The 18087-nt window shown below is 39.5% G+C and overlaps 1 protein-coding gene across 2 annotated transcripts in view; it reads right to left on the bottom strand.

Annotated features, from left to right (window-relative positions):
• Positions 1-16998, bottom strand: part of LOC132818118 (polypeptide N-acetylgalactosaminyltransferase 11-like) — a 50168-nt gene extending 33170 nt beyond the window's left edge. For both annotated transcript variants that reach the window (XM_060828824.1, XM_060828823.1), the window contains exons 1-9: positions 16816-16998; positions 13987-14295; positions 13101-13224; positions 12386-12552; positions 12004-12129; positions 9029-9278; positions 8677-8794; positions 8195-8347; positions 1069-1293 (exon numbers count right to left, since the gene is read on the bottom strand). In XM_060828824.1, the coding sequence (XP_060684807.1) occupies positions 1069-1293; positions 8195-8347; positions 8677-8794; positions 9029-9278; positions 12004-12129; positions 12386-12552; positions 13101-13224; positions 13987-14257 (1434 nt within the window). In that variant the 5' untranslated portion in view covers positions 14258-14295; positions 16816-16998. The remainder of the gene's footprint in view (positions 1-1068; positions 1294-8194; positions 8348-8676; positions 8795-9028; positions 9279-12003; positions 12130-12385; positions 12553-13100; positions 13225-13986; positions 14296-16815) is intronic.
• Positions 16999-18087: the final 1089 nt, after the last annotated feature.

Below are 18087 nucleotides of genomic sequence, written 5' to 3'. Positions count from 1 at the left end.
ATATATTTAAAAACCAAGTTGTGTCTCAGGTAGAGCTTGCAAGTCACAAGAACATGAAGTTGAAAGCTTGCCAACTTTGATCCAAAACCAAGTGGTTGCAATCACATGCCAAAGTTACTGTTCCCCCTATCACCCTTGGAATGATTTTTTTTCCAATTGCAGGCCTCTCATTGGCACAATTAAATCACACTCAGGAATGCCATCCATCTGGCATCATTTTAAATTACCAGGTTCCTCCATTGTCTAAGAATGAATGTTAAAAATTGTTGCTTCAAGCACTGACCATACTAGTGGCCTCTTATCAACTATATGATGTAATCAGGCTAACACTTCTGAAAACATGTTCCACAGTTGAACTGTAATTAAATATGCGAAGACATGTTCTGTGCAAGGTGCCTTTTCAAGGGAAGGAGCTATAACAGTGCCTTACTCCAGAGTGTTCACGCTATGTTCAATTGCATATGGTTAAATACATCGAAGTAACACTGTAGTAAGCCTTCATTGCATACAGTTTAGGTATCACAGTGACGCGAGGGTTCAGATACACCGGTTACTGAAATGCTGTTCTCCTCAGTTCCTGACAGATTCTGTTATGGCATTGACACAAATAGTATGCTGGGAGTTATTCAAACGTTACTTCAAATGCAAAGGCAATGCAGAAAGATAACAATTCAACGTCAGCAAGATCAGCAGCCAAGCCTGAGGAAGCAGCAGGTGAAGATCCACAAAAGGCAGCAGAGAAGAATGAAGAGACCCTAGAATCTACAGACCTCATTTGTTTTCTAGTTTGGTTGCTTGCTAAAAAGCAAATTGAAATCTTGAGTCTGAATACTTTTATAGCCATTTTGCAAATCACCTCCAAAAAACTGATTCAGATTTTTTAAAAAAGTGAAATGGAATAAACAACTCTCACTGAGCAAGCAACCAAACTAAGTTGAACATTCTGGATCTTGTTCCCATTTCCCTAGTTGCATTAGATTCTACAGAAAATACACAGGAAATGTATCATGGAAGCATCTGAAAAGTCAAGTTTTATTTATAAATCAACTGAGGTCTGTTGAATCTTACCCTTCCCCGCTGTAGTATTTTAGACCGTTTAGGATTTTTGTTCATAAATAGTGGCTGTTGCATTCTAGCTTTTCCATTAAGTCCGCTAATTTTCATCTCTGGATATACATTGTCCAGGTACCACTTGAAAGATGTGCAGTTCAGTTTCTTTCTCAGTTCCAAACGCTCGCTAATGTCACCATAATTTTGTTTCCGCAAATCAGGTCTTAAGGATAAGTATTGTTCCTGAAAAATGGAAAATAACTTACGCATTTTAGAAGGGAACAGACAAAAAAATGTGTTAACAAAATCAAGGTGCTGGTTATAGAGATATACAACATGGAAACAGACCCTTTGCTCCAACCCACTCATGCTGACCAGATATTCCAACTCAATCTAGTCCCACCTGCCAGCACCCCACCCATATCCCTCCAAACCCTTCCTATTCATATACCCATCCAAATGCCTCTTAAATATTGCAATTGTACCAGCCTCCACCACTTCCTCTGGCAGTTCATTCTACACATGCACCATCCACTGCATGAAAACACTGCCCCATAGGTCCCTTTTAAATATTTACCCTCTCACCTAAACTTATACCCTCTAGCTTTGGACTCCCAAACCCCAGGAAAAAGACTGTCTATTTATCCTATCCATACCCCTCAAATTTTGTAAACCTCTACAAGGTCACCCCTCAGCCTCCGACACTCCAAGGAAAACAGCCCCAGCCTGTTCAGCTTCTCCCGATAGCTCAAATCCTCCAACCTTGGCAACATCCTTGTAAATCTTTTCTGAACCCTTTCAAGTTTCACAACATCTTTCCGATAGGAAGGAGACCAGAATTGCATGCAATATTCCAACAGTGGCCTAACCAATATCCTGTACAACTGCAACATGACCTCACAATTCTGTACTCAATACTCCGACCAATAAAAGGAAAGCATACCAAACGCCTTCTTCACTATCCTATCTACCTGCGACCCCACTTTCAAGGAGCTATGAACCTGCACTCCAAGGTCTCTTTGTTCAGCAACACTCCCTAGGACCTTACCATTAAATGTACAAGTCCTGCTAAGAATGGCTTTCTCAAAATGCAGCACCTCACATTTATCGGAATTAAACTCCATCTGCTACTTCTCAGCCCAATGGCCCATCTGATCAAGATCTCATTGTAATCGGAGGTAACCCTCTTCGCTGTCCACTACACCTCCAGTTTTAGTGTCATCTGTAAACTTACTAACTGTACCTCTTATGCTCACATCCAAATCATTTATGTCAATGACAAAAAGTAGAAGACCCAGCACCAATCCTTGTGGCATTCCACTGGTCACAGGCCTCCAGTCTGAAAAACAACCCTCCACCACCACCCTGCTTCTTCTACCTTTGAGCCAGTTCTGTATTCAAATGGCTAGTTCTCCCTGTATTCAGTGAGATCTAACCTTACTAAATCAGTCTCCCATGGGGAACCCTGTCAAATACCTTACTGAAGTCCATATAGATCACATCAACCGCTCTGTCCTCAATCCTTTGTTACTTCTTCAAAAAACTCAATCAAGTTTGAGAGACATGATTTCCCACGCACAAAGCCACATTGACTATCTCTAATCAGTCCTTGTTTTTACAAATACATGTACATCCTATCCCTCAGGATTCCCTCCAACAACTTGCCCACCACCATCATCAGGCTCACTGGTCTATCATTCCCGAACTTGTCCTTACCACCTTTCTTAAACAGTGGCACCACATTAGCCAACCTCCAGTCTTCCGGCACCTCACCTGTGACTATCGATGCTACAAATATCTCAGTAAGAGGCCCAGCAATCACTTCTCTAGCTTTACACAGTTCTAGGGTACACCTGATCAGGTCCTGGGGATTTATCCACCTTTATGCATTTCAATTCATCCAGCACTTCATCCTCTGTAATTTTGACTTTTTGCAAGGTGTCACATCTAGTTCCCTGCAGTCTATATCTTCCATATGCTTTTCCACAGTAAATACTGATGCAAAATACTGGTTTAGCATCTCCCCCGTCTCTTGCAGCTCCACACAAAGAGTCTTGTTGATCTTTGAGGGGCCCTATTTTCTCCCTAGTTACCCTTTTGTCCTTAATGTATTTGTAAAAATACATTGGATTCTCAATAACTATTTGCCAAAAGCTCTCTCATGACCCTCTTTGCCCTCCTAATTTCCCTCTTCAGAATACTCGTACTGCCTTTATACTGTAAGGATTCACTCTATCTATCCTGACTATACCTTAGATATTTTTATACCCAGGGAATGTCCTTACAATCCATTTCATAACCCCTCCAACAAAAGCTACATGAAATTCATGTTACTTGTAATTAAAGTTTGCAATAAAGCATTATATTCAAATTTGGTTTCCATTTATGACCTCCATCTGAGACAGAATTAAAAAAAGGTAAGTCAAGAACTGGTCATAGCCTCTGGCTTCCTTCAATTCTAAAAGCTCCATGTAACATCTCAACAGTGCCCATCATGCTTTAATACTATTTCATTAGGTAGGGCGGTCAGACGGATGGACGGACTAACGATCAATAGCTTATATTTTTACGCAATATACCCTTGTAACTTACAGGGAAAAATAAAGGACAATACATTGCAAAAATTAAGACATCGCATGCACAGGCCAAGGAAATGAACTTGAGGGATCAGTCTCATGAAAAAAAAATAGACCACAACTGTAAATAATTTTAAGCAGATCTCTTGGGTTTTACACTTAAACCAATCCAGTTCATTGCTACAAATTGAAGTTAAAACAAAAAAATTAAGTTAGAGATAAATTCATGGCTTTTATTGTCTTTATTATTAGGAAGCTGCCAAAATTGATCCCAGTTAGTGACATAGCTATCCTCATCTGTGACAGCAGTACCAGCTGCTTGGACAAGTCATCCAAATCTGGATGGTCATGAAGCCAATAGTTCTAGGTTGTAAAAATCACTATGCCAAAAAAAATCCCAGCTAGAAATACCTGTCGGGTAAGGATGGCAGATCATGCTTGTTTATATCACAAGCTATAGCTTCAGACTGCAGGACGATTGTTATCCACCCAGTCAAGTATAAAATGTTAATACCTTAAATCAAAATCAAATTTAAAAAAGAACTGAAAATAAAGTGCAAAAAAAGGGCTATTGCTATAAAAAGCAAACTTCAAGTCTGCTAGTCATCCTATTGGCATGCCAATATTATTCTATGAACACATTTGCTAATGAAAACTTGGGGATATTGATTTATTAGTGACCTAAACCAACAAATTTTGTTCATCCAGGTTATGGTTGACTAGTTGAGATGGACAGGTAATCTATTAATCTGTTCTCCAATTTAAATACAAGCAAAGAAACCTTGCACATTGAACATGTGACTGAGCAATACTCAATAAAATGACCACATTAGTGTTGCTGGTTAGTAGCAGCTCGGGAGCAGATACTTTCTGTAGAATTTCTCATCCCATAGGATTATAAAATCTTGTCCAACCATGCATAGGTAGAACATCAGCTTGTTTCAAACAGAATATTTGTTGATCTTTCTAAAGTGAAATACACAACTTCAGATTTAAAAAAAAAGGGCAAAGCATGTTAGATTGAAGGTACTGCTAACCTAAAAGAAACAATAAGTTATAGCAAGATATAATTACACAATTTGGCCAGTACCTCAAATAGGAAACCTTACTCTAGCTGAAATTTTGATTTTGCTCTCAGTGTGGTTTCCTATGGTCAGGATTTCAAACAGTTCATTTGGTCTGATATATATAGGAAAACCATGCCTACTCTTAAGACAAAACTATTGTTAAAAGACACTTAGGAACAGTTCATACATCATACAGTTCACATTTTACATCTGGCTTAGTTACTGAAATAGTAATTGTTATTAGAATGTAAATAAATCAAAAAGGTATTTGTGCTCATTTTTAACACACTGATACTGAAATAATCCATGTCATTTCTGATGTATTACACATCAGAAAAGACTAAATAGAATACAAATCTGATCATAATTATGAGCACTAAGATGATTAAGTTTTGGGTCAGTCTAATTTTTTAAAAATTAGAAAAGTGAAAAGGGTCATGTCACAGTTTCTGAAGTCCCACCTGACAAGCCTGGGTTTTCCCCATGGCGATTAAAAGGGGGCATCGATCATTTCACTGGGGGGAAAAAAAACCAACAGATCAGGCAGCGTCTGAGGAGCAGGAGAAATCATTTTAGGCATAAGCCCTTTATCAGAAATGCCTGAGGACTTATGCCCAAAATGTCAATGCTTCTGCTCAAATGTTGCCTGACCTGCTGTGCTTTTCCAGCACCACACTTCTGATAGTATTTTGTAAGCAGGTACACTAAAAAGTTTCCCATTTACTTGCTAGAGAGGTGGCATCTCAAATGCCGATTTATGCTTATTGTCATAAAAAGCCCACAAAATTCATGTTAGGGAGTTTGGGAATATCTTTGACCATGCCAAAGAGGCTAGACCAGTCTATCAAGATCTGGGCAAAGTATGGCAGTTATAGTCAGCAAAATGTTGTGTTCACCACACGAGAATGCAAAAGAGGGCTCATACTTTGATTAGGATTACCAAGAGTGCTAGAAGAATCATCTCTGGAGTTAAAAAAATCTCAACTGATGAGACAGTTGGAAGCGGAGATATAGAAAAGAAATAAACCCTCAGGAGCCAAGAATCATTTTAGACTGGTCTCTGGAGATTTGTAAAAGTACAACTGTGATGTGATTTTTGGTGTGCTAAGAAAAACAAGAATGTGTTGTGTTATGATTTGGTTTAGAAGAATGCAACCTAACTATGAAAGATAGCGATTTGATTCATCAATTGTGCTTTGACTTGTTATAGTAGCAATTTTAAAAAAAAATCCAAGTTTAAAAAGAAAATAAAGTAAGCAGTTATTGCCCTCTACAAAAGGTTATAGCAAATTTAAATGGCCAGAGAGCATGGAAGAAATTCTACAGATTTCGGTTGAAAGTTATCTTGAAGATTAATAATCTTGGGACATTTAAAACAGCCTGGGCTGATCACATGACATTTTCAATGCTTCTGAACCCCCTGCATTGTATAGGTATTACAGCTAAAGCCGAAAAGCAGCTTAGCGACAAGCCATCTGCCTCCTGCTAACTCTGGGAGAAAACAAAAACCTCAATTCATGTTATAACAAACAGTAAATGCTCCTACTCTCTCTTCACAATGGAAATTGATCGTCAGTTTGGCATCATTCCTTTCAACTGAGGTGACCCCTCAGGGCCTGATGTGCCTGTGTTTGTCACATGACAAATCAGTTTACTGGATTGCCAATATCTAAAATTTGGGGAGTTCAAGTCAGTTGCTGTTTTCTTTCTAAAGAGAGAGCAGGATTCCAGTTTATGCCTTGGACCCTCCTCTTGACTCCAATTGGATTGCTGCTTCTACTTTGTAATAACAAATTATTGGGCCCAGCTCACGTAGGAAACAATTTGACACAGACCTCTGAAACGTTGTGAACTAGTACATCAATTTTTATCCTGTCCAAGTGTTCATGTGGTCAAAGTAGCCATTCCCACACATTTTTATAATGTTTCACATCAACCTCATTTTTAGAGTTTTTCCTGCAAGTTTATTTCAAAAACTTTGAAATCCAAAACTAGGGTTTTGTAAACACCCGAACACCTACTTCAGTAAAAAAAAAATAAATCATGCAATAATTCACAGGTGTAGCTTCCCAAGTGACTGGAGGCCAGTGTTTAGTGATGTACCACAAGGATCAGTACTGTGACCCTTACTGTTTGTTAGATACATAAATGATACAGAAGGAAATGTGGAGACAAGTGTTTGCAGATGACACCAAGATTGCTCTCATGGTTAATAGCAAAGATGATGGACGTAGGTTACAGGAAGATATAGATGGGTTGGTCAGATGGACAGTCCAGTGACACATTGTATTTAACCCTGATAAATGCAAGGTGATGCACTTTGAAGAAACAAGATGGAGTATTTAACAAATGCCAGGACACCAAGCTTAGAGGAACAATGGAATATTGGGTAATTATTCATAGATCCCACAGTCAGCAGAGCAGGTGAATAAACTTGTACTGTGCCACAACTGATGAAAGCAAGAACAAAGGTGAATGTTTGAGTTGTACAGAACATTAGTAGAGTTCTGACACTACCATTGTGTGCAATTCTGATCACCTCACTACAGAAAAGTTGATAACAACACTAGTGGTGGTACTGAGGAAGTTCACCAGGATAGGGAAACAAAGCCATAAAAAGGAAAGACTGGATAGGCCTAGACTCTGTTCTTCTGAGCAAAGACAGAAGGATCATGGTTGAGATATAACAAGATTGAGGGGTATGGACAAGGCCCAGAGGACAGCTGTTTCATTTGGTTGAGGGGTCAATCATAAGGACAAACTTTTAGGATAAGGTGCAGAAGATTCAGAGAAGATTAGGAAAAACATTTTTCACTCAGCTGGTGGAAGTCTGTAATGCACTGCCAGCAAAGTTATGTGGAAGCTGGAAACCTTACAACCTTAAAAATATTTGGTTGATCATTTCAATCTTATAACATTCAAAGGATGGTCAAGTGCAGGAAGTTGGGATTAGGGCATTTTTAGTGGTAGTTATGTCTGTGCAGACCTGCTCAATTTGTGTTTTAGTCTACCTATTCTCAGCCTAAAAGCATTAAGTATCTTAATTGTAGAAACATTTTCCCCAATCTGAACCTCTGTCAAACAACTTAAATATTCTCTTTGGTAGCATCCTATCTAGCTTATCCAGAATGCTAGAGAGAAAAAAAAATCATGATTCAAGTCCTTGCTAGCCTTCTGGACACCAAATATTGAACGAACTACTCAACCTTGGGTTTAAACTCAACCACCTCAAGCTCGTTACTAATTACTAGTAGAACAGCTCACTAAACTTGAACCCTTTAGCCCTTCTTTCAAAGAAAAAGGGAAAAACATTCAAGCTCTCACCTTTTCACTTAAACCTTCAACCTTCCAGGGTTGATCAAGTTCCTTACATATTTGAAACATTTTAAATAAAAATGTTACTGCTAAAGGTGCTGGCCATAGAGGTTTGCCAGATACAATTTGAATGTTTCTTGTACCCTTCATTAGAAATAACAAGAAACTCCCCTTGTAAATATATACCTTATATTCATCCATCCAGACGTGAGAAAGACGCAGAGAATTATATGCCATGGTATCCACTCCTCCTGGTGAGCCATATGGTCGCCATTTGCGGAATATATGTCCAACACGAGAACACGGGACTATTTTCAGCTGCCCACCACACATCCAAATCTGAGCCAAAAGGAATAAGGTTTAGCATAGATAAGTATTTAAAATGGTATTTAAAAAAACAAAAACACCAGGTATTTGGAGGTTTATACTTTTAAAGCCAGTTGCAACCAGGTATCACCTAATTTTGTCACAAAACACAAAATTTCTACAAGTGATAGAAAGTGCTTACTGATCTGACCAAGCCAAAAACAAAAACTAAGTCACTTTGAATATTTTGCACAGGATAAAGAGAGTCAAGAATGGAAAGTCAATTTGAAATGAGAATTAGTTATTGCATAATAATTTTTTAAAAATCATTTCTTTAATTAGCAGGCAGCAAGGAAAGTTACCCTAAAGGAGATTTCCAGGTTTTCTCCTCCCCATATATCCATGCCACTGTCATACTGTCCCAGTTTATTGAAGTAATCCCGATTAATGGCAAACAATCCTCCAGCCATTGTAGGTGATCTGAATGAAGGAATGCAAAGAATACAGTCTAACCACATGCTAAATTGCAATAACCTCCAAATGTTTAGGCCTACAGAAAGTAATTTTTTTTAGTTGGAGGACTACTCGGCAGTGAGCAAAAATTCATCTTACAGTGTTTTGGCATGTGGTAATCTGTATATTTCTATACAACATAGAAGTTCTTTAGATCAATCCTCCCTTAAAAAAATGAAGCAAATATTACTGGATTAGTACTTGAATGGTTCAGTTGCTCCTTCTGGTCCATTCAGCAGTGAGACAGGCACAGGATCCCACTTGAAGTGCAGACCCCAGTTAAACCCTCCTCTCACGATTGGAGAAGAACTGTAGATTAGTGTGTCAGCATTGATGATATCAATCAGTGGGCAGACTACAGAGTGGTGATCTTCCTTAATTAGAGTTAGGAGAGGCTGCAGCCACATCTCGTTTACTTCACAATGACTATCGAGGAACACCAGTACATCACCTGAAAGAAAGAAGTAGTGAATAAAAATGTTTTAAAATCCAAGCTAGAAATCAAAACAAAAGAAAATTTGAACAAAGACAAATTCAGAAGTTCAAGCTAAACCACAAATGAATAGAGTAGTTTGACCTATGGCAAATAGGCACACCCTCCACTTCACCTGAAGAAGGAGTAGGCTCCAACAGGTTGGTTTCAAATCAACCTGTTGGACTATAACCGGATATTGTATGACTCCTAACAATGCTAAGTAGTTAAAAATCACAACACCAGGTTATAGTCCAACAGGTTTAATTGAAAGCACACTAGCTTTTGGAGTGAAGCTCCATCAGGTGAAGTGGAGGGTGTGCCTATTTGTGTCGCTCTGAAAGCTAGTGTGTTTCCAATTAAACCTGTTGAAATTTTTAAACTTTGTACACCCCAGCCCAACACCAGCATCTCCAAATAATGTTAAGTAGAATTGTGGTGCAGAAAGTTATTTCCACAGTTAGCAATAAACCTAGAGGCAAGTTGTTGGTATGCTGATGAATGAGCAAAAAAAAACCATGGACTAAACCTCTACTTCTATATTGCACACTGAACAAGGAGTGAAAAAAATAGTGATCAGGTTTTCTGGGAACCTGCTCTTTCATCAGCACAGAGCCCAACTACAAAAAACAAACAAAAAAAAGGGGGAGAGTTTTTTGAAAAAGAACATTTAATTTGTTACTTGACATTTTTAAAGTTAGCACTTTCCCTTCAAGTGAATCCATGTAAAAGCTGATGCAAGTGCTGAGGGAATCAACTCAGGATTCCCAGGCGAATCTTCAATGTGAACTGCTAGAAGTCCATTCAGGTATACGACAACTTCCAGATTTGAATACAAAAAAAAACAAACTTCCCAGGAAGATTGCAATGTTGTTGTATCCCTTAGTTGCAGTAAACTCAGTGCTTGCCAATAAATTACATCTGCCTTCACAGGTACTGATGTGCAGAAGGAAGAGATGCAGCTAATTGCAAGCAGATGTTTCTTAGCAACTCAGAATAGCTATTTTAGGTAAAACAAAAAAAAAATCTGCATCTATGTGGTTAACAATCTTATTTAAATAGTTGGCAGCTAATGATGAAAGACAGAGGGTAGATATCAACTGTTGAATGAGTTAACAAACAAGCAGAATGATATTTTCTTCCTTATATAGTCTGATTCAAAAGTCTTAATGAAAAAATGTCCAAATAAGCTTTGTTCAACCATCTGTATTAAACCAATGTGGTTTAAGATCAAAATTCAAGATTATATACTTGTAGAAAAACTGATTTTGACTGGTCGTTGTACCATACGAAACAAAAACATGGCCAAAGAAATAAGTTGAAACAAAAGACTGAACAAATGCAGGAAAAAAAACAAACATCCACTTCAAATAAAAATATTCTAAAGTTCTGCAAAGTTTCACATCTGCCTGAAGTTTGACCAGAATAAAGAACATAGAACATAGAACAATACAGCACAGAACAGGCCCTTCGGTCCACGATGTTGTGCCGAACATCTATCCTAGATTAAGCACCCATCCATGTACCTATCCAATTGCCGCTTAAAGGTCGCCAATGATTCTGACTCTGCCACTCCCACGGGCAGCGCATTCCATGCCCCCACCACTCTCTGGGTAAAGAACCCACCCCTGACACCTCCCCTATACCTTCCACCCTTCACCTTAAATTTATGTCCCCTTGTAACACTCTGTTGTACCCGGGGAAAAAAGTCTGACTGTCTACTCTATCTATTCCTCTGATCATCTTATAAACCTCTATCAAGTCACCCCTCATCCTTCGCCGTTCAACGAGAAAAGGCTGAGAACTCTCAAACTATCCTCGTACGACCTATTCTCCATTCCAGGCAACATCCTGGTAGATCTTCTCTGCACCCTCTCCAAAGCTTCCACATCTTTCCTAAAGTGAGGCGACCAGAACTGCACACAGTACTCCAAACGTGGCCTAACCAAAGTCCTGTACAGCTGCAACATCACTTCACGACTCTTGAATTCAATCCCTCTGCTAATGAACGCTAATACACCATAGGCCTTCTTACAAGCTCTATCCACCTGAGTGGCAACTTTCAAAGATCTATGTGCATAGACCCCAAGATCCCTCTGTTCCTCCACCTGACTAAGAACCCTACCGTTAACCCTGTATTCCGCATTCTTATTTGTTCTTCCAAAATGGACCTCACACTTGGCAGGGTTGAACTCCATCTGCCACTCCTCAGCCCAGCTCTGCATCATATCTTTGCAACCGACAACAGCCCTCCTCACTGTCCACAACTCCACCAATCTTCGTATCGTCTGCAAATTTACTGACCCACCCTTCGACTCCCTCATCCAAGTCATTAATAAAAATTACGAACAGCAGAGGACCCAGAACTGATCCCTGCGGAACTCCACTTGTAACTGGGCTCCAGGCTGAATATTTATCATCTACCATCACTCTCTGACTTCGACCGGTTAGCCAGTTTTCTATCCAATTGGCCAAATTTCCCTCTATCCCATGCCTCCTGACTTTCCGCATAAGCCTACCATGGGGAACCTTATCAAATGCCTTACTAAAATCCATGTACACTACATCCACTGCTCTACCTTCATCCACATGCTTGGTCACCTCCTCAAAAGAATCCAATAAGACTTTAAGGCAAGACCTAAAGAATGCATCATGGGCAAACTTAATGCATTAACAAAGAAAAAATATTTCACAAGCAAGATACCTGTTGCATGAGATGATCCAACCATTCTGCCACGTATTAGTCCTTCTCGCATTACATTCCTTATTAGTTTCACTTTTTTAAGTTGGTTGTTGTCAATGTACTTCTCAAGCTCATCTTTTAATTCAACTGTATATAGAAAACAAAGCATAATAATTTGGGCGGGGAGGGATAAATGAAGTCAAAACAAACTTAAAAGTCCTACTTTTATCCAGCCAAGAGGTTTTAAAGCAAAAAAAATTCAAGAGCAGATTTTACAAGATCAGAATAGTATATGAAGAAATCAATTCGACAATAGACATTTTAGATATTTATTATTTACTATTTAAAAAAAAATAAAGAGATAAGGAAAAAAGCTGGAGGCAAAAAAAGAAAAATTACATACTGAAATCACTCCTGTCATCCACCAGGATAATTTCATGTAATAAGTGTGCAGGCGTGCGATCCAGGATGCTGTGAACTGTCCGAAGCAGTGCTGATATTGCTTCATTATAAAAGCATATAATAACACTAGCAGATGGCAAATCGGCAGGGTAGCTTTTCTCTTTACATCTATAATAGAAGACAGCTTACAATAAAACTAACATTTTCCCAGAATTCACTGCAATGTTTAGTTGAATAAAACTGGTAGCTACTTTCATAAAACACATGCTTCTATTGTAAATATAATTCCTCAAAATGTATTAGCAGTCCTTGGACCTTTCTGTATCCATGAAAGTAGCAAAATAAACTATACTGATTTAAAAGCTTTGCTGAAGAAAATATCAAATCTGAAAAACAAGCAGCTTTATTAAAAAGTGCAATGACAATAAAAAATTTCCACTTCCCACTAATCACTTGTCTTGAAGATTTCTGGAATTTCAGATAATGGAAACAAGTTCAAGTTTGAGGAGACCCAAGCCTTAACCTCATTAGAATAAGGAAGTTAGCCACCAACGACAGACAACATGACTTTGCCCTCCACCTCAACCTCCAATATCCAGATCATTGCATTTAAAAATCAATTTTTCAAAACAAGTCAATATTTTGAAAAAAAAAGCTCTTGCACCATGTATAACTCAATGCAGATTCTTTCATATTTTTGAAAAGGCAAGACTTGCTTTGGATCTCTGGTATCAGGAATATCCCGATGATAACCTAAACGATTACTGATGAGCACATTAAAAGCATGTTTCTGGTATCCCATATCCCGAATCTCCTGATCAGCTTCATTGAAAATCCTTCCTGAAAAGTAAGGAGATTTCACTTTAGTAAAATCCTAGAGAAAAAGTTATTTCATTTCTGAAATGTTTAAATACTTGACTAAGAGTCATACAGCACAAAAAAAACCTTAAAATTCTATTTTGAAAAATGTTTCAAATTCTTTCAAAAAAGTAGCCATTTGGACAAAGCTCAGTTCACTAGTGTTACACTTCATGAAAACCAACAATACTTAGCCTTAAAACATTACAATCTTGTCTCAGTACATTCTACTGCTGTGTAAGACCAGTGTGTTCCTGGTCAAAGTAAAGGAAAACTGTTACTACACTCCCAAGCTGATACCAAATGGATTTGCACATGCCAGAAGTATCATTCAGAGACTACGCAACAGTTTAAATTATTGAATGTTGTTTGTTTCATGTCTCAAGATGTCTCTCCTCCACTTCACACTGGTTTCTATTCTCCACAGAAAATAATTCAAGACTTTTTTTTTTAACACAACTTTACTTTGCACAAAAAGTGGCCAAACATGTAAATCAAAAAGGCACCAAGCTATACCAGCTTGCCATCAAAACAATAAAGCAAAATTCAGATTTGACAAAGTGGTAAATCATTGGTTTGGAAGGTAGAACAAAAAGACTAAATATTTCAATTTTAGACAAAAAAGTGTGGTGTTCTGGCTGCTATAAAAGGAGCTGCCCAGATTATACAATGCTTCATTTTGGGGTGAATATACCTGCAATTACTACATTTGAAGATTCAGTTCGAGAGAAAACGATTACTCACCCAACTCAGGAGACAGCTCAATTTCTTTCAATTCTTTATTAATGGGTTTTATAAACGGAGTACCATGTTGCTGAAATTCAGGAAGCCATTTATGACTTTGTATGACTGGAGGCTGAAATTTCTGTGCTACTCCTGGATTCCCCTGGAAGGGCACATTACTGAAAGTATATTTTTCCCAATTTAGATTGAAATAGATGAACAGGAGAAATGTCCAAAGCAACGAAGAAAAAAGGCATCCATAACAGAAATAGTGGAACCTGATGCTACCCATGATAGTCCTAGCATTGTCAGAGGCCCATTCTTCTTACTCTGTAAGTGATAAAACAAAAATCGCTCATTCAGAATAAAACTGTCAGTAAATATCACATTCACTGAAATATGCATAAGGAACTAAAAGTTACAGGCAAAAAAAATCCTCCATTAAAAAGATTGACTCAAAGGAGTTTTTGCTGATCAAGCAAAGAGATTAGGGATGCTACAATTATCACTAGAGGAGGGGTGTTTAAAAATTTTGATAATTTGTACAAGACAGACAAGAAACAGTTATTGACCCTATTGCCACGAGAATCTAAGTTTCTGAGAATCTTGAAGGCACGTTCTGCTTTTTAAAGAGGGAAATAGGACAACTTTTTGAATAGCTCTTTCAGAAACAACCAGACAAACATGAAGTCGTGTTGTATGCTTCCAAGTTTTCTTATGTCATAGAAAATTTCCCTGAAATTCCAGAAAAGTTAATCTTACAGGTTGCACATTAGATAAGTGTAAACATTTGAATTCAGTGCAGAGTTTTAAAGCAAGCTTTTCACTACATTCACCCCATTTATTAACAAGAAGATGCAAATTTATTGTAAATAGGAAACATCTACGCTTCAAAAGCATAAAATAAAATGGAGACAAATCTCTAAATCCAAAGGAAAAGGGATTCTCCCAACATGCTGAACAAAAATCAAACCCTTCAATTAATAATAATGAAGCAGATTTTTACTTATTTATCTGAACACTGATAGGGCATTTTCACTCTTGGTTGAAAATGCGTTGCTGGTTAAAGCACAGCAGGTCAGGCAGCTGCCTGACCTGCTGTGCTTTAACCAGCAACGCATTTTCAACTGTGATCTCCAGCATCTGCAAACGTCATTTTTTTTACCCATTTTCACTCTTGGCACAAGCTCACTGCCGTTACTAAGAATTATCCACTGGCAGGCTGCTCTATTATTAATTCCATAAGATCAAAAGCTGCAGGAGCAGAATTATGCCATTTCACCTTGGGAGTCTGTTCCACCATTGGATTATGGCCAATATTTCTCACCCCATTTTCCTGCTTTCTCTTGGTAAGTAACAATGTCTTCATTAAGAGCCTGTCAACCACTGCATCAAGTACATTCAATGACCTGGCCTCCATCTTTTGCAGCAATGAGTTCCACAAATACACAATCTTCTGATTAGAATGGAAGCGATTTTGAATTTTAAGGGTCATTCCTTCATTCTGAGACTGTGCCTCTAAGGTCTTAGCCTCGCCTACCAGTGGATACATATTCTTCACATTCACTATCCAAGCTTCTCTGTATTTTGAGAGTTTTAACAAGATTCACCCCCTCCTCCTAAACCCCACTGAATATAGACTCAGGTTCTTCAACTGCCACCATATGGCAAGCCCTTCATCCCAGAATCACACTTGTGAACCTCCCCTGGCTAGCCTCCAAAACTAGCCCATTTTTCCTTCAATAAAGAAACCGAAAAAATACTTAGTGTTTCTAATCCAGTCTGGCCAGAGTCTATTAGAACCTCAGCACCTGATCCCTTCTCTTGTATTCTAATCCTCAGAATAAATACTGCCATTGAATCTGCCTTCCAAATTAAACCTGAATGTTAACCTTAAGTGCATCCTGAACTAAGACTCCCAAATCCCTTTCTGCTTCAGATTTCTAAATCCTTTCCTCTACAAAACAGTCTACAATCTATTCTGCCAGTAAAGTGCATTCTTAGTGTTCTACATTGTGTCCCATCCACCACTTCGTCCATTCTCCTAACTTGTTCAAGTCCTTCTACAGCCTCCTTACTGCACTAACACTACTGCTCCCTCCAACTAGGTGTCTCATCTGCTCTGAGGAATGCTATAAAACAGATAAAATATATACTTCTGATTATTTTTAAGAACCCTATGCACTTGTAGATTTTGATAATTCAAAGTAAAAGTAGAAAAGAGAAAATCATGGAAGGGTCACCATGGAAAATAATCTCATCGGGCATCAACACATTCATATTCAACTTAAAGTTGTATCAGCTTCTGTCAAATAGACCTGATATTAATATTTGTTAATATTCAATTTTAGGACACCATCTTCAAAAATAAGTATTCCAAATCCTTTTTAAGCCAGCAAGGTAACATTAGCAATGATGCTTAATTAAACCCTTGAGCCTTGCATGGAGCTAGCTAATTACATCAACTGATTACAACACTACTCACTGAACAGACTAAAACATAGTGAACAGCAGCGAGAAGGAACGGGAAAACCTGCAGGGTGAAAGACCACTCGGTGGTGCCTTGAAAGAATGCTCAAAATCTTCTAAGAACTAACACTGAGGAGGTAGGAGTCATCAGCAACTACTGGGAGCCATGCCCACATGCAGGAGCGCGAGCGTGGCCGCGAGGGACTCTTAACCAACCCACCTGTACCCACTGACTCCAGGGATGCTCCCCACTCCGCCTTTTATACCGACCACGGAACGATTAGTGCGCAAGCGCTGGGTTCCAACTGATTTAGCTCGCGCCGAACCCCCATTCCACCAGATTTCAGCAGAATCGCCAGCGTCGTTCCTCGCGCCACTCACCCACTCTTCTCTCAATAACGAGGGGCCGCAGACGCGAACCCCGCACCCGCCTCGCCGGTCAACCCTTTGGCTGGCTGGCGTTTTTCTTTGCCCGCCTCTGCTTCACCGTGGGGACGGGACAGCCGTCAATAAACCGAAGTATGCTGGGTGAGCCGGGAGGGCCACGGCGTGAGGTCGATTGACAGTCGCTAGGGGCGGGGCACGAGGTTGATCATTTCCAAACGCTCGGGGCGGGGCGTACGATCAGTGATTGTCGGCGGCTCGGGGCGGGGTCAGAGGTACGTGATTATGAAGCGCTTGGGGCGGGGCGATTGATTGGTGATTGTCAGTCGTTCAGAGAGCTGCGTTCGATCGGTGATTGACAGGTGCTTGGGGCGGGGCGTTCGGTCATTGTTAGCCAGAATGTGCAGATTGAAGAGACTTAGGCAGAAGCATAAAGGTTACATTGCACAGGGTGCGCTAGACAGTTAGCAAGACCATCATTATTTGAGGCTAGAGAGTACATTAAAGACTGGGAAGAAGCTGTTCCTGATCCTGCTGGTGTTCAGGCTTGTGCATCTTCTGCCTGACTGAAGAGGTTGTGGGAGGTCATTACTGAGGTGCAATGGGTCTTTGGTGATGTTGGCAGCCTTTCCACAGAAGCGAGCCATATTAATGGAGTCCGTGGAGGAACGTGGGCTTCTGTGATGGTCTGGGCTGTGCATGTCATCTTCTGTAGTTTCTTACGGTCCTGGGCAGAACAGTAGCCATACCTGGCAGTTATGCACCCAAACATGCCAAATGTCCTGAGCTGCCTGAGGAATAAGAGGTGTTGTGCCTTATAGAGACATACAGATGTACAGCATGGAAACAGACCCTTCTGTCGAACCTGTCCATGCGGACAGATATCCCAACCCAATCTAGTCCCACCTGCCAGCACCCGGCCCATATCTCTTCATAACCCTTCCTATTCATATACCCAACCAAATGCCTCTTAAATGTTGCAATTGTACCAGCTTCCACTACATCCTTTGGCAGCTCATTCCATAAATGTACCACCCTCTGCGTGAAAAAGTTGCCCTTTAGGTCTCTTTTATATCTTTCCCCTCTTATCGTAAACCTATGCCCTCTAGTTCTGGACTCCCCAACTTCAGGGAAAAGACTTTGTCTATTTATCCTATCCATGCCCCTCATAATTTTGTAAACCTCATAATTTTGTCACCCCTCAGCCTGAAGTCCAGGTCAGGTGGTTGGTTATTATCACTCTGAGGGACTTGACACTTTCGATCCTCT

This window comes from Hemiscyllium ocellatum, chromosome 8 (assembly GCF_020745735.1).
Source record: "Hemiscyllium ocellatum isolate sHemOce1 chromosome 8, sHemOce1.pat.X.cur, whole genome shotgun sequence".
NCBI lineage: Eukaryota > Metazoa > Chordata > Chondrichthyes > Orectolobiformes > Hemiscylliidae > Hemiscyllium > Hemiscyllium ocellatum.
Note: the sequence above shows the minus strand (reverse complement) of the source record. Positions and strands in the feature narration are given on the sequence as shown.